We start from the raw sequence: 13237 nt of genomic DNA on the forward strand, positions 1-13237 counted from the left end.
CCCCCCTGAGGATCCAGAGCCCCACCGTCACTCAGGTGCTCCCCCCCCAGCGTCCCCAGCACCAGTGGTCTTCTCGGGGTTCCTCTTGGACTCCTAATAAGTCATCCCAACCAAGGGTCTGTGTTTTCCTTCATTCTTTAGATTGCTGTTTGTAAACTCCGGCACTGCGCTCCCAGCTTTTCCCAGCGCGTAACTGATTCTTGTGTTGACTTACAGATCATAAGGCAGCAGTTTCCTCAGTTAACCACCAGAAGACTCGGGACCCGAGGACAGTCAAAGTAAGCACCGACAGCCCTTCCACCTGCAGAGTGCACGTCCACGGGCCTCCAGTCAGATCGGGACCCCAGGCCTTTCATCCTGAGCTCAGTCCACAGGCCTGGGGGGGAAGTCTGTGGCTGGCGGGAGTGGCCCCCTCTCCCAGGAGCCCTGAGAGCAAGGCTGTCCAAAAGGCCAGCTGCTTTAAGGAATCCGACATGGTGCCACCCTGCTTTTAGTTGTTTTCGTGAAAGAGTCTTGGGCATTCTTTAAAAGGAGCGCCTTGTGGTTTCTTGACCAATCTCCAGGTTACTTGGATTGTTTTGGTCAACAAGCTCTCTACTCTGACAGTATCCAGTCTGCCAGAGAAGCAACCCTGTACCAATCCCTGCAAGGGAGATGGGGTGGAAAGCTCCAGCCATGCTGTGGTACCCAGGATGTACTGCTTCCCATTCATCCATTCGGAACCAACCAACCAACCAATGTTTGCTTCACATTTTCTGCATGTCAGATAAATGGTGCTAAGTGCTGGGGACACACGAGCAAACAGGTTTCCGCCCTCCTGGATGGAGCATGTATTCTCCAGGGGAAGACAGACAAAAATGATCATCAGATTGTGAAGAGGGTTGTCCTAGAGAATAACAAAAGGTTGGTCTGGTTTAGAGAGGGTAGCCCTGGAAGGGCTTACTGAGGAGGTGACCCGAGGAGTGAGAGGCTGTGTGGATGCCTGTCTGCCAGGTGAGAGTCAATGGGAAGGGACTCTGCCTTTTAGCCCAGGCTTCACTAAAATCTGGATTTATAGAGACTTGCCTCGAAGGGTGTTTCAAAAAACTGTTGGAAGTGACTAGGTGTTCCAGGAAGAAGGTCTGTTGGCCATGTAAGTTTGGTAAGCACTGAGCTAAACAGGGTCCTTTATGCAGGACTTGTCAGAACCTTTATTATACTACTGTACACCGTGATTCCACTAGAGGGTGCCTTATTATGCAGCATTTCTAAACGTTTTTACCATGCTGAGTCCAGATCAACACATACTGACTTATAAAATAATGAAACTTTTTGTTAAAAAACAACCACCACATAGGACTTGTAAGACTTGTCACTAAAAATGTTTCAAAAGCAGCATGTCCAATACTGCCCCCTGACTCTACCCCTGGCCATCCCCAGGCAGCACATTCCCATCCTCCAAGGGTGGATTTAACTTTGGAGCCAAATTAGGTAAAGAAAATGGAAAGTGGATGATCAAACTGGGGAAAACCCTTTGTAGTAAAGTTCTGAAAATAAACGAGGCTCATTTTTTTCATGTGGCTCAGAAGCTCTGGGGGCCATTTCCAAAGAGACTTACAGAAAATTTTTGAGCAAGGGACATTTTGGAATAAATTTCTAATAATTTTTCAGGGTGACTCCTCTCATGAACAAATCTCATTCATAATGAAAAATTCCAGTATTTGTTTAAAAATGAGCTTTCAGCCCTGGTAAGAGTATAGAGTAGAAAACCCAGATTCTTCCTTATTTGTTTGCTGGTGAGCACAGTGGTTGGCACACAAGGGCAAATCAATCCACAGAGAAGTGGATGGTTGGAAGACTCTTGAATGAATGGAAAGGAATTATTTTTCTCCAGCTTACGGTCTTTTTAGAGTCACTGGCTCCAATACATTGTTGCCATTTCTGAGATAAAAGTGTACAAATAGATAGTAAAGATAGATAGATAGTAAAGACAGGCAGTAAAAGTAGTAAAGATAGAACAGCATGGTTTCCCATCCTGCATAAGTTTGGAGAAAGTTTCCTTCTGTCTACATGTAAGAGCCTGCTTTTGTTTTTTTGTTTTCTTTTTCTTTAACCTAGAGGTTGGCAAATTGGGCAATATCTTCTTTAAAAATTCAGTTTCATTGTATCCTCTCCATAAGGATCCTCCAAGGTTGGTCTCACCTTCAACCAATTGAGAGGTAATAAGAAGCTCTAGTCTCCAGCATGCCATTTGGCCTTTTAGAGAAAATCCCTCAGCAAATTTACTTGGACAGAATAAATTGGGGGGGCAGGGGGCTGATGGAGAGTGTGTTGACGTGCCTTACAGACCTGAAATAGAAACCTGAGAAGTGGTCAGAGCACTAGCTTCGCTGCAGTTGCCAATTCTAGCAACATACAGTCTGAAAAATGAAGAAGCGGTCTGATCTGAACATGTTATTACTAGCTTGGTCTTAAGAAAGTGTAAGGGGGGACTTTGTAAAGTTAGGGAGGCGTGTCATAACTGCCCTCCCGCCTGGAGGGGCTTCCAGAGCAAATGGAACCCGCCCCCACCCCCACTACCAAAGGAGTGCCCTCCAGGTGGAAAGGCAGTTATGACAGTTGGGAAGTAGAAGGCATAGAAGACAGAGATCAGCTCAACACAAAGAGGAACTTTCTGATCACTGCACCAACCTAAAATGAACTGGGCTACCTTCGGAGGGTCTGAGTGCTTCATCCCAGGAGGCATTCAGATAGAGGCGAGATGCCCACTGAGCAGAAGTATCACAGAATGGTATCAGGAGTGAAGGGGGAGCGGGGAAAGGGAAGGTTACCTGTGCTCAGCTCTCCTCTCCCTGGGAAGCCTCTCCCAGAACTCAGACTGCTTTCTCTTTTGTATTATCTCGTGACTGTCACCACCATATCTCCATGAGTAGAAAAGAGTAGTTAATACGTTGTACAGCATTTCTGAAAGTGAGGTCCATGAATTACTTACATTAGTATTGCCATGTGATCGTAAAAATCCACTCTGGATCTGCTAAATCAGAATCTTTGGAAGCAGGGCCTGGGAGTCTGTATTTTAATATGTTTTGTAGGTGATTCTTATTAGTAGTAAAATTTGACAGTCACGGGCTCAGCGCTTAAAAGCACTTTTAGAGGTTCAAATCCTGCCTCTACTGCTTACTCACTATATGATCTTGGGTGTGTTACTTAAATTCTCTGGGTCTTAGTTTCCTAGTCTGTAATATGGGGATAATAATTAGTTCTAGCCTCCCAGGGGTTTTGTGAGATGACATCGGGCAATGTGTGTAAAGCACTTAGTACCTTGTTAGCTGCTGTGTTAGAATAGTAGGTAATGGCGGTCTCATAGAGCCAGGAATGTACTGCAGGGGCCTAACCCAGCAGGCTTGCTGATCTCAAATGGATGTGCCTCAGAATTATCTGTGGTGCTCATTTCAGTGCTGATTCTCGGCCCCTTATTCCCTGTCCTGAATCCTTAGGTCTGGGAAGGGGCCTTGGAATCTGTATTTTTATTACAGTCCATAAGTGGCTCTGACAAACATTAAAGTTTGTAACACCACCATGTGGTGTGTTTTCTTAGTGTAGCACAGTGGCTCTGTAGTCAAACCTGCTTCCTCCCCTAAACAGCTGTATGACCTTGAACAAATTACTTAAGCTTTCTTGCCTCCATTTTCTCATCTGTAGAAAGATTATAATAATCCCCATTTCATAGAATTATTTTACAAATTAATGTATGTAAAGCACTTTCCAAAGTGCCCAGCACATAGCAAGTGTTCAATAGATTGTAGCTAAAACCCAAACAAAATGCAGTCTCCATCCCTCATTAGTCTTAATTGAAAACATTGCTGTTATTAAGCCCATTCAGAGTTAATAAAAGGTCCTGGTCTTTGTCTTACATTCAGTGTCAACTGAGACACTGAGTTTATCCTTTTTAAGATACAGTTCTTTAAGACTGCCATTTATTGATTAAGAAAAACATAGACCAAATGAATTTTTGTTGGTGGTACAGTTAACAGTCATAAACACACTCTTCTTCTTGGGTCCGTGTATATAAGAGATTAAGTACAAATGGAAATTTTTTTATCCCACTTTCTGCTTTGCAAAGTATTTGACTTAACATTTTCTGTAGGAGGCAATTTTGGTTATTTTTACCTGTCTGATTGATGGCTGGCAACATGGAACTTTGGTTTAATTCTAGACTTCCAACATGTTGAGCCTTGCAGAGGAGTTAACTCTTCTAGCTCAGGGAGGATGGGTCCAGCCGTCTTTGGCCTTGGGCTCCCACGGCTCAGGAACCTCCACCTGATGAGGGTGCATGTGGGTCTCTCTCTCTTCCTTTGTGGCCCAGGTATCATTACTACGGCATCGCGGTGAAGGAAAGCTCCCAATATTATGATGTGATGTATTCCAAGAAAGGAGCCGCCTGGGTGAGCGAGACGGGCAAGAAAGAAGTGAGCAAACAGACGGTGGCATATTCACCCCGGTCCAAACTTGGAACATTGCTGCCAGAGTTTCCAAATGTCAAAGATCTAAATCTGCCGGCCAGTCTGCCAGAGGAGAAGGTGACCACGTCTGAAGTGTTGCCGGGAGTGGGTGGTTTCTGTCTCTCTCTCTCTCTCTCTCTCTCTCTCTTTTTCTCTCACACACCACAGCACACACACACACACACACACACACACACACACACACACACACTTTTATTACAAAATGGTGAGTTTAAAAATATAAAGATAGAAATCAGATTCAAGTATGGACTTTAGTTGACAATAACAATGTATCCGTGTTGGTCCATTAGTTGTGACAAATGTTCCATCCTAATGCAAGATGTTAACGGTAGAGGTAACTGGGTTTGAGCTATAAGGGAACTGCCTGAACTATCTTCAAAACTGTACTACAACCCAGTACTATTCTAAAATTAAAAGTTTCTATCTCTCTACCTATCTATCTTACTTACCTTCCTACCCATCTATGATGCTGTACTGTCTCATTTCACAAGGGCCCTCTCCTCTGGATTGCTTTTATATAGGATAAAGTTTATTTTCCCATGTGCTGCAGAGGATGTGGTGAAATTATAGTCCCATAGACAAAGAAGATTTTATAGGTATAGTGAATCAGATAGTTTGGGCCATAGGGTATTGGGAAGAAATAATTGGAAACACAAATTTGGAGACTTTCCCCTGGGTGGTCACATCCTAATGCACCTACCTTGTGCTGCCCAGTGTGCCAGTAGGTGATGAGTTTCTACATATCACACTGGGTTGCAGTGGTGAATGAGACTTGAGTCCTGCTCTCAGGAAGCTTACAGTCGAGCAGGGAGACAGATGCTTGCACAAGCAAACTAAGTTTATATAAAGCATATATCTAGGTTCTAAAACAAAAAGAATACCTGAAAAGAATGCTTTAAATCTAAGAACTAGATAAATCCTTATTTTTTCTCAAATTTGCTTTCTTGCTCAACAAACTGCCTGTACCATTGCTTTAAAATTCTTAGTTAAATGGAGCTGGAGATGCAATTCTTTTGCTAAGCAGATTCTAGAGAATTTCCAAATGTCTTTTTGTGATTTGGGCAAAAGCACCTCTTCTTATGAGTACATGCTGGGTTTTAACTTTTCAGTATCTCAGCTGATGAGAATTTAATTCGGTAGGCCTCTACTATGTGCCAGGTACTGTACTAAATGCTGGATACACGAGCATGAATAATATGCTATTTTTATTTTCCCAGAGTCCACAGTTTCAGGGGGTGGAGATGGGGCAGAGAGAGAAACCCATGCTTTCCATACCACAGGGTGAGTGCTCTGAGGGAGAAACACACTCAGGTGTTATGGGAGCACAGAGGAGGGAGCTGAGAGTCAGCGGGCCCCACCTAGTGAAAATGAGTTTTGTCTGGGTCTTGCAGGATGAGTAGGAATTAGGCGAATTTCATCCCCTCCACATAGAATAAATGACTTGAAATTGAAATTCCAAGGGCAGAAGTAACACGTATTAATGTATGCCTTTATTGTTGATCCCTCCTCACCCCTCACAGGTTTCTACCTTTATTATGATGTACAGAACACACTGTCAGAGAATACTGGACACTGTAATAAGAGCCAACTTTGATGAGGTAGGTCAACAAGTGTTGAGCTATGAATACTCTGCATTAAAATATTATGATAACACGAACTTCTATTTCACGAGCTCCCTGCTAGTTGCCAGGTCTCTGGAAGCCCTTGATGTACATTAGCTCATTTAATCCTCACCGTGATCCTAGGAAGCAGGCATTGTTATTATCCCCATTTTACAGATTCTCTGTGTGAACAGCAGTTGGCATGGCTTTTTGCTTGCTCTGTCTAGTGAACTGCATCCTGCCCAGTTGGCCTCCTGGGAACACAGTTTTGCCAAGGTATCATTACACCCAGACTTATACATTCAGAAAAACTAAAGGAAAGCTGTTCTTTATTTTTGATTTAACCTTTTCCTGAGGCTCATCTGCTTCAGTGCATTTGGAGCTGATTACCCTCCATTCTCAAGGTCTGGTCCCCATGTCCATCTCACACTGCCGGTAGGGCCATCTTTGAATACAAACAATCTAAGAATTTCATTTCATTTTTATTTAAAAATATTACAGTTAAGGAATGGGGAGGAGAAATAAGGGAGGATTGAAGCACTGGTTATATAACCAAAGAGACAATAAAATCTTCTTGCCTAAAATGCCATCCAAAAGAATCTTCCAACAGGATGGCAGGAAACCGCACATTTCACCCCATAAACCTGAGGCCTTTCTGTTGAAAGAAAATGCCTTTCAGGCAGGAAAAAAAAAAAAAAACTAAACTAAACCAAAGACACCACCCTGAGATCAGGTGTGGGCATTCAATTTCAGGGAAGATAACCCAGGCTCTACAGGGGCTATAAAAATCAGTAGTTATTGGTGAAAAAGATGCTGGAGATTCCCTTTTTGTGTGTTTTAGGGGGGCATGTGCTGTTGGAGATGGAGGGGAAGAGGATGAGGTAAGGCAGTGAATGCTTGTTGAGCACTTGCCGGTACTTGCGCACCTTGTTTACTGTTCCCTCAGGAGCCCAGTGTAGCAGCGGTACCACCGTATGTGAGCTGTCGCTTGGTTCTTAGACATGGCTCCAGAAGAGGTGGCAGCGTGTTGGCAGAGAAGGACTATTCTTCCTGCTCTTGACTTTCATCCACTAGATTCTTAAATTCCCCAAATTCCTTGAGTGACCATTTACGTGGAATTATTTTCTTTTTAAAGAAAGCAAACTCACTGCTTTCTCTCGTATTGTAGTTTGGCTATGTCTCACGAATCAAAGACAGTGCACTGAGATCTGGGCAAACCATGACTCATGACTGGTTAAGACAACACTGGCTTCTGTAACAGATAAGCCCCAAGTCTTAACACAGTGAGACAATACATGTCACAATCCAACGTGGACGCCCTTGGTTGGGAGGCTGGTTTCTGGGGGTGGTTCAGGGACCCAGGCTTCTTCTACCTTGTGGCCACACCCTGCCCTAGAGCCTTGGAGTCCCCTGTTCAGCTGATGGATGGGGAAAAGGATTACAGGGACGACATCCCCTTTCTTAACCTTGTCAGCCCAGAAATAAAATGCATCACTTTTGCCCATAGTCTATTGGCAAGAGCTGGTCTCACAGCCCCACCTTGAGGTAAGGGGAGCTGGGAAGTGTGGCCCCTCACTGGGCGGCAGCTTATACTACTAGAGAAGAGGAGCTCTGGTGGATAGCTGTCCCTCTCTGCCACAAAAGTACTAACAACAAAACTGGTGACAGTCCTCCCTTATGTTCATATCTAGCTTTATACATCTCAAAACTTGATCATCATCTCACTTCACTGAATTCCATTCATCAATTCCAACACTTGTTGGGCATCTAATGGTGCCATATGCTGCTCTAGCCCCCAGAAATGGGGTGACAGGACACGGTCTTGAGGGGAAAAAAAGGCACGCACACCAGTAATTAGGATGCAGAATACATGGTCCAGAAACCTTGTGAGGGCTTGAGTGCTCCTGCGGGAAAAGTGCTAGACTCAGAGCTTAGGCTTGGATTCAAGACGTGGCTCAATTCCTCATCCTAGAAACGAAGATAAAAATATCATCCCTGCCTATCCAGTTCACAGGATTACTGGAAGGAGGAGATAAGACAATGCCTGGTAAAAGGTCATACAAATGCTTGCTCTCGTCAGATACGTCAACCAGAGAGTTAAGAGAGGTCGCACAGTAGGTTAGATCTTTGTCACCTAACACTGCTGGTCCAGTATTTCTTTCTACCCCTGGGCAGGGGTATTTGGTGGCCGTTTTTGAGATGGCTGATCGAGATGTTGTTCATTCCACCCAAACACGAAAGAATGAAGGGGGGTATTTTACCTCTGATGGGCATGGCTTTCTCCTACAGCTGAGAAAAGTCATTGGTAAATAAATGGTGGATGCATCTGGTACACTTTGAGGGTGTAGTTTGTTTCAGGTCTTCAAGATCTTTAATATCCATTGAGGTCACAATGTAGACTAGTATTACAATCTTACATTATCTTATTGTTTGCTTGTTCATTGTTTGTCTCCTACCACCACCATGGAAGCCCTTGAGGGCAGGGACCTTGTTTGTCTTGCTTACTACTGTATCCAGGTCAATTATACTCTCAGGCTCTCAGTAAATGTTTCTTGGGTGGGTGAGTGGATGGATGGATGGATGGGTGGATGGGTGGATGGATGGAAAACCGCCACAGACTTATAGCATTGTCAGGCAAGCACAAAGAGTCCAAGTCTGCAGGTAGGGGACTTGCTGCAAAGCCTTCTCCAAACTACATTGCACAGAGAGCTGTAAAATCCAGATAGTCCTGTGTTTGATCCCAAATTCACCACTTTCTAGCCTGTGACCTTGAGCAAGGTATTTAACCTCTCTGAGCCTCAATTTCTTTTTCTGTAAAATGGAGATAATAACTATATCTACCTCACAGTAAAATTGTGATGATTACATGGAAATTGTATAGATAAAGTGTCTGATTTCAAACTCAGAGCATAATACGTGGTAGGTATTTTGGTAGTTATTGTTTTGTCAAGTTCCTTTTAACACTGTAGCAATTAAGTACCCATGACTGGAAGTCATCAGATATGTTTCCACAAGGTGCCAATATATTAGGAATGAACTAAACATAGGCATGGAAAAGAAATAGAAAACTTACTTAGGTATTCTTAAGGAAATCATCTCCTGATACTTCATTGAACAGAGAGAAAAAGGGCTGGGAGTTCAAGGGACTAAAGTAGATAATCCAGGAAACTTGGTTTAAACAATCATTTTCAATCATTTACCCCTGATTCGCCCACCATTTATGCTTGCAAGGAGTGAGGAGAACTTTTCCCTTCTGTCTAATTATGTTTCCATTTGTTAAATGCCTTCATCATGCCAGGCATCTTACAAGTTATCTTATTTCATCCTACTGATAGGAAGACACCATCTCCATTTTGTAAAGGCTGGTAACTCTCATATTTGTATATTCGTTTAGTCCGAGCTCCAGATTCAAATGACTTGCCATCTAACTTACGGTGGTCTAATCAGAGCTCTGATTTTCACTCCCAGATTTGTTCTTCCCAAGTCTTAGATTGCCACTACCACACACAATTGCTCAAACCACAAACCTCGGTTCTTCTTTTCCCCTCACGCTTCATATCTAGTCTATCAGGAGGTCCTGTTGGCTCAGCCTCCTGATATGAACACTGTGTCTGTCCATTTCACCCCTGACTTCCAAGTATCAGCCCTTGAGCTTTACACTGTTCTCCCTCCTTTTTTTTCCTTCTCACTCTGAGGAACTAGTCCACTGGACATTAAATGCTCTTAAATGCAGAGTAGGAAGGGAGGTGAAAACTGGATAATATGCCCTCTACAAAGGCTGCCCTGGTACCAGGACTGATCAGGGCTCCCTGTGCCACTTGAACAGACTTGAAAAAGACAGATGGCTGCTAATGAGAGTGACTTTCTACAGATTTGTTTTAATGTACACAGCAGCTAATGTTTGCCAGAATTTCTGCTGGAAATTGACTACTCATAAAAAAAAAAAAAAAAAAAAGAGTAGGGCTACATGCAAGGAGAGCTTAGAAAGGCAAATGAATTCAGAATCTACCAAATACTAGGAATCAACTGGGCAATGCTTATTCAGAGTTGGAAGGACAGGCAGGGAGGTCCAGGACCTGGCCAGAGGCCAGTGCCCAGGGATGAGATGGGATCCGGAGACAGCAGAGGGTTGTCCGGAGGGTAAGCACCTTGTCTAAGAGATGTGGCCACCTCCAGGCCCAAGGCGACCAGCAGTCAGCCACCAGGTGTCCCAATAAGAACAGGAACCTTGACACGTGAGCAGAGCCACCATGGGGATCCTGGCTGGGTGACGCTCAGAAACGTAGGCAAGGGTGTCTCAAATGTCTTAGGGCAGTGCACTGATTTCTTGGGCCTCATAGTTGTAGTGCCTCCATGATACAAATAATAATAATAGTAATAATAATAGCAGCTAACCTTTATTGAGCATTTACTATGTGCCAACCACTGTAATAAGTACTTTTTAGGAATCTTTACCAAAATCTAGTAAATACTACTTTTATTCCCATTTCACAGGTAAAGAAACTGAGGCATAGAGATATTATACCCCTAGTTGGTAGTGGTGACAGGATTAGAACCCTGGAAGGCAGGCTTCACTCATTTGGATTTTTTTTGTTGGTTTTAATTTTCAATCTCATTGTAAACTTTGCAATATTTTCACTCTCGTGGAATTAACAGAACTGTGACTTTGAGTTTCATAATTTACAAACCTGACCTCCTTTACCACTTTGATCCTGTTTTTGGAAATTACCATTTTCCCTCTAGGAAGTCAGGGGGCATGCTTTTCTCCTCATTCCTCACCCCCAAAGGCTCCCATCCAGTGTTTACGCTGGGAATTCCAGCCTGGCCGTGGGGATCAGGGAATTCTGTCCATCCGAGGCTGAGCTCAGGTCACCAAGCTGGGGTCAGAGGAAGCCTGGTCAAAGGAAAGTAAGACCCTACTTCTAAGAGGGGCTTGAAGGACAACTGCAGGTCCCCAGGCTGGGGCAGAAAGCTGGGATGTGGGCAGCAGTCCAAGAAGAGGCATAGGTCTCAGGAATGGGGTAGAAGCCCACGTGAAGAGCAAACTAGCAACTAGACCGATTTGTGAAAAGACAAATTCATCCATTCCCTGACTTGCTGTCTGGCTTTGGACAAATAAGTTAATGTCTCTACACAAAGGGAGCAGTGATCCTAAGCTGTAGTATTAACTGAGAGAACCTGTGCTAAGTTCCTGACGTATAGTAGCACTCAATAAATACATAACGCTGACACCAGTAACAATACCACCTCCAAAGTGTTAGACTTGGGTACTAAATGACCTCCTGCCTTGGGTCAGGATCGATTTGGGGAACCAGGGATGTGGGAAGTGCTGTACACAAGGGTTCAGGAGTGCCCATCTGTGGAGGAAAGAAAGATACATAGTACAGGAACCAAGTTGAGCTTGTAAGAATTCACAAAACTTCAATTATTTGTTCCCTAACTTTAAGATGAGTCACTCCTCAGTGTTAGCCAAAGTCTAGGTATCTTTAATGTTATTATACGTACCAGATACCCATCTTCTACTGTGTCACTTCCCTTCCCTTATCTTGTCCCACCCCCACCTGCTCTCTCCCTGACCTCCGACTCAGACCCTGGAAGATACAGGGGTAGGGGGCCTGCTCTCCTCGTATTAATAACAATAACTCCATTTTGAGTGCCCGCTAGATTTCTGTCCTGTGCTAGTGGTTGGGCTTGGGTGTCCTCGTACCTTACTGTCCAGATGGCACCGTCTAGCGTCCCATAATGACGCTAGCCAGCCGAGGCTGCACCAAGGGCTCTTTGAGAAAGTGCTCGAATTTGGCCACGAAGAGGCCTTTGCACTTTATCCATTTTGGGGGCGCACAAGATTGTATCAGGAGACTTCTGTCTGTGACACGTACTCTTCTTCCTCCTAGACACAGTCCTCTTACCAGCAACTCGCACAATGTTCCCTTCCTTTCCAGAACACCCTGGGGTCCCCGAGGCACCAACAGGCCCAAAGAATAGTTGTAGTGCTCTGAGCTTTTTAGAAGCAACATCCCACCTTCCCTTTCTTAAACTTTTTACCCAGACCACGCTCAGCATGAAGGGGCAGATGGGTTAACTTGCTACTGCTGTCTCCCAGGGCAGGATAGACCCCAGGCTGCCAGGCCAAGTGCTTCTCTAGCAGGGGGCATGCACCCAGACGGGCAGGGTGAAGACTTGGGACAGGAGGACCTTCCGGGGCCTCGTAAGCCACCCAGGCTGGGACGGCCTCTGCTGCTGCAAGGGGAGAAGAGAATAGCGCTGTGGACTGGGCTGGCCTTGGCTGAGTCCCGGGGCTCTGCTGGGAGGGCCTTGTGTAACCTCAACGGTTCTTCTCTCTGTGGGTTGATACAGGTTCAAAGTTTCCTTCTGCACTTTTGGCAAGGAATGCCGCCCCACATGCTGCCCGTGCTGGGCTCCTCCACGGTGGTGAACATCGTCGGCGTGTGTGACTCCATCCTCTACAAAGCTATCTCCGGAGTGCTGATGCCCACTGTGCTGCAGGCATTACCTGACAGGTGGGCACGCTTCTTCTCATATCCCCTCATGGCTGGTCCTCAGCAGGTATTGTTCCTGCTTCTCATTTATTGAATAGAACCATGTACTGTCTGGGGGCCTCCCTTGTAAAGACCATTAATATTGGACTTTAAAATATTAAATTTTATTTATATTTTTGAATATAAATAAAATTTAGTATTTCCAGTATAAATAAAATTTAACATTTTGAACCTCTTGTATCACTCAAAATTCAAAAAGGATGATATGTTACACAGTGAAAAGTCTCCTAATCTTCTTCCCCACATACCCAGGTCCTCTCCCCAGAGCATCAAATACAGTCATTTTCTTAGGGCCCCGTCCGGATCTGCTATGCACATGTAACCAGTGCATGACATATACTTTTTCTTACTCAAATGATGACATACTACATATGCTGTTCTATACCTTGTTTCAAAAAAACAAGTCTTGGAGATTGTGTTGGGCAGCTTCTGTGCCCCTTCAGATGCAGGCTCCGCTGTGTTCCATGCTGCCTTCTGCCTGGTGAGGGGTAGGTGGGGAGGGTGGACTGCATGGAACTCCTTACGGGGCTCCCTTTCCCTCTGGCTTCCAGCCCTGATCCGCTGGTGGTGGGGA

At 44.6% G+C, this 13237-nt stretch overlaps 1 protein-coding gene across 4 annotated transcripts in view; it reads left to right on the forward strand.

Annotated features, from left to right (window-relative positions):
- The window catches only part of RFX4 (regulatory factor X4), a 166013-nt gene that overhangs the window by 87329 nt on the left and 65447 nt on the right, over nucleotides 1-13237 (forward strand). For 3 of the 4 annotated variants that reach the window (XM_004269419.3, XM_033427560.2, XM_049694413.1), the window contains exons 5-8: nucleotides 217-278; nucleotides 4346-4559; nucleotides 6023-6100; nucleotides 12461-12624. In XM_004269419.3, coding sequence (XP_004269467.1) covers nucleotides 217-278; nucleotides 4346-4559; nucleotides 6023-6100; nucleotides 12461-12624 — 518 coding nt within the window. Of the gene's footprint in view, nucleotides 1-216; nucleotides 279-2575; nucleotides 2771-4345; nucleotides 4560-6022; nucleotides 6101-12460; nucleotides 12625-13237 lie in introns of those variants that run through there. The other variant, XM_049694412.1, reaches the window with a different exon arrangement.

The sequence above is a fragment of the Orcinus orca genome, chromosome 11, assembly GCF_937001465.1.
Source record: "Orcinus orca chromosome 11, mOrcOrc1.1, whole genome shotgun sequence".
NCBI lineage: Eukaryota > Metazoa > Chordata > Mammalia > Artiodactyla > Delphinidae > Orcinus > Orcinus orca.